At 58.7% G+C, this 2,834-nt stretch overlaps 3 protein-coding genes across 3 annotated transcripts in view, besides 1 other annotated feature; all 3 read left to right on the top strand.

Annotated features, from left to right (window-relative positions):
• The window catches only part of Tco025E_05280 (cystinosin), a gene marked incomplete at both ends in the record, with an annotated part of 534 nt that extends 462 nt beyond the window's left edge, over positions 1-72 (top strand). Inside the window, one exon of the mRNA XM_029372181.1 lies at positions 1-72. This exon is cut by the window's left edge and continues 462 nt beyond it. Coding sequence (XP_029227719.1) covers positions 1-72 — 72 coding nt within the window.
• Positions 73-89: 17 nt separating this feature from the next.
• Positions 90-1,247, top strand: Tco025E_05279 (cystinosin; the record flags this gene model as incomplete). Its single annotated transcript, XM_029372180.1, has 1 exon — positions 90-1,247. One exon carries the CDS (start codon positions 90-92, stop codon positions 1,245-1,247), a length of 1,158 nt encoding a protein of 385 aa, XP_029227718.1.
• Positions 1,248-1,839: 592 nt separating this feature from the next.
• Positions 1,840-1,869: a microsatellite.
• Positions 1,870-2,093: 224 nt separating this feature from the next.
• The window catches only part of Tco025E_05278 (uncharacterized protein), a gene marked incomplete at both ends in the record, with an annotated part of 858 nt that continues 117 nt past the window's right edge, over positions 2,094-2,834 (top strand). Inside the window, one exon of the mRNA XM_029372179.1 lies at positions 2,094-2,834. This exon is cut by the window's right edge and continues 117 nt beyond it. Within this exon, the coding sequence (XP_029227717.1) occupies positions 2,094-2,834 (741 nt within the window).

Genomic DNA, 2,834 nt, shown 5'->3' with positions numbered 1-2,834 from the left:
TTTGCTTTTGAGACCCAGCACCCGAAAGGGGAGAAAAAGAAGGAAGTGCACTTGCCAGCTTCACCGCGATAGCGCCCAACAGCACGACCATGGACCAAAGAAGTCCGAGAAGTCCGTTGCAGGGCGTGACGCATGTGCCGGTGGAGCCGCTGAGCGACCCGCCACAGTTGAACGAGAAGGGCGGTGACGCGTTGGACGTGGGCGGCGGCGACAACGGCGACGACGCGCACCACCGCACGAGCGAGGTTGGGGTCGACGAGCACCAGAGGTTCGCGGACCCGTCAGGGATCAGAGTGGGGAAGTATAATATCCCGCCCCGTGTGGTGGCGCCGGTGTGCGTGGTGGCCATTGTCGGGGCTGCCGCGCTTCTCACCTTCACGACGCCGGTGGTGAACGCGGACCCGCGACCGTGGGACCACATCTCGGCGTGGATCGGCTGGGTTTACTTCCTGGCGTGGGGGGTTTCCTTCCTGCCGCAGCTGTACTTCAACATGCGCCGGTGGAGCGTGGTGGGGCAAAGCTTTGAGTTCGTTTTCCTGAACGTGGTGGGGTTCATGTGCTACTCGACGTACACGCTGTGCTTCTACTCCAACGATGCCGTAAAGGAGACGTACAGGCGTCGCTACAACGGGTCAACTAACACAGTGACTCTGAACGATGTCGTGTTTGCGGTCTATGCATTGGTGTGTTGCCTCTTGAATTGCCTGCAGATTGTCTTTATGGACCGCGGCGGCCAGAAGTTGAGCCGCTTCGCGATTGCACTCATCGGCGTGATAATTTTTGTCGTTGTGCTGTGGACCTGCCTTATTGCGGGTGGCGTGAGGCATTCCGCCGTCTTCAACTACCTCGACCTCTTGTACGGCCTGAGCCTGATCAAACTGGGCATCAGCATTGTGAAGTACCTGCCGCAGCTGTACCTCAACTATAAACGGAAGTGCACGATCGGGTGGAACATCTGGAACATTCTGCTCGACTTTACGGGTGGCGTCCTCAGCATTCTGCAGCAGGTGATCGACAGTGCGGTGACGAACGACTGGGTTGGCATGACAGGCAACCCCGTGAAGTTTGCGCTCGGCTCTGTTAGCATCTTGTACGACATCGTCTTCATCCTGCAGCACTTCGTCCTGTACGCCGATAACAACAAGAGGTTTGCTGAGCCGGTACACGAGCGGACGCCGGGGGGCGGAGACAGCGAAGAACGACCCACCGTGTTGGGGAAATCCAACGACACGACCAGAGCATTCTGAGTGCCTGCCGCCACTGCGGTGCCGTGCCACGACGAGGTAAGCAATGCGCAGAACGGAAAACATTATTTCTATAACTTATAAGCTAAGAATACAACCACGCAAAGCACATGGCGGAAAGGGTCGGGTTGACTGTGACGTGGAGGAAGCGGGTTTTTTTTTTTTTCAGCGTGAATAGAATCTTTTTAATTTTCAGCCACATTGCGCTTTATTGTTTGTCTCCATTTAGTTGTTGTTGTTATTATTTATATGGCGGAGGCCGCAGAGAGCCGTTCCCGTGTGGCGGCGCCTCCGCCTGCCGCGTCGCCGAAATTGCCAGCATCGCGGTCTGTGTCTTGTGTGCTTCTCCCAGTATCAACGCTTGCGTGTGGATGTAGTGGGGGGGGGGGGGCGAGAACGAGAGCTGCTATGCAGCCGCCACGTGCAACGAAGGTTGTACAATGCATTTTGTGACGAGCTTAATTTGGGGATTCATGAAATTTTTTTAAAACACAAAAATATAAGCGTTATTTCCTCCAAACACGTACTTATGCAAGTATGAATCTGCATATACAAATAAGTATACGTATGTGCATTAAAAATGACGCCTTACCTGTTTTTTTTGTTTTTGTTTTTGTTTTTGCTTCGCCTTCCCCCCACCCATGGTGTTGCTTGACGCTGGAAGAAGAAAAAGAAAAAAGAAACGCCGTTCGTTTCTGCTCCTCTGCCCCTCTACATGCGTGTGTACGGGCATGCGGCTCCGTCCCCGCTTCTCCCATCGCTGCTGGGTCATGTCGCTGTGGCTTCCTTCCTCCCGCTTTTGTCGCCTTTCTTGTCGTTCCTCAGGGACCCGCAGTGGAGAAGGGCGGCATGCCGCGGGCACCCTTCCGGCCCTTGGGGATCTTTGGTCGCACCCCCTCCGAAAATGACGCTGGCGGCGCGGCTGCCGCACTTGCGGCAGACCACTCGATGGAGCCGCAGCCAACGAACGGCGCCGCACTGCGGCGGCCCCCGCTGAGGAGCGAGGAACGACCGCCGGGGGTTGCGCCGCGTACCACGAAGGGCTCGGCGAACCTCGCCGCTTCCACACACCGCCACGGCGGACCGTCGGGAGGGAGGGCGGTGGGTGCGCTGTGGGGCGCGGACACGACGCGTGGGCGCGGCGGGCGCGGTCGCGGGCAGTGTGCCCCAACGTTATTGGACGGCGGCCTGCCCACACAGACATCCGCACAGGGGTGGGGCGTCGCCACCGTCAATCACCCGTCCACGGAAGCCATACGGCGATACCGCCAGAGTTTGCCTGCTGCGTCCCGCAGTCGTGTCCGGCGCGTTGCGCGTGTGCCCGTCGGTTACTACCGTGCGCCGCACCATGGCGGGAGCGTCTCAAACCAGCCGGTGGGATTTCGCCTCCGCGTGGAAGATGACGCCGGCAGCAGCAAATGGGAGGATTCCCTGTCGTCGCATGGAGGCTCAACTGTGACAGTGCGGCCGTGCGTTGCGCCCCTCCGCCGGCACCGTCCGCTGAGTGAGGATGCGAAACTTAGTGGTCCCGGCCAAAGCGAGGACCTTTTCTGGGTGGGCGCCGCGGCGTGTCGTGGCGTCGCCTGCTGT

Source organism: Trypanosoma conorhini (assembly GCF_003719485.1).
Source record: "Trypanosoma conorhini strain 025E chromosome Unknown Tco_14.4_contig_00301, whole genome shotgun sequence".
Classification (NCBI taxonomy): Eukaryota; Euglenozoa; class Kinetoplastea; order Trypanosomatida; family Trypanosomatidae; genus Trypanosoma; species Trypanosoma conorhini.
This window is presented reverse-complemented; position numbering and strand designations above follow the sequence as displayed.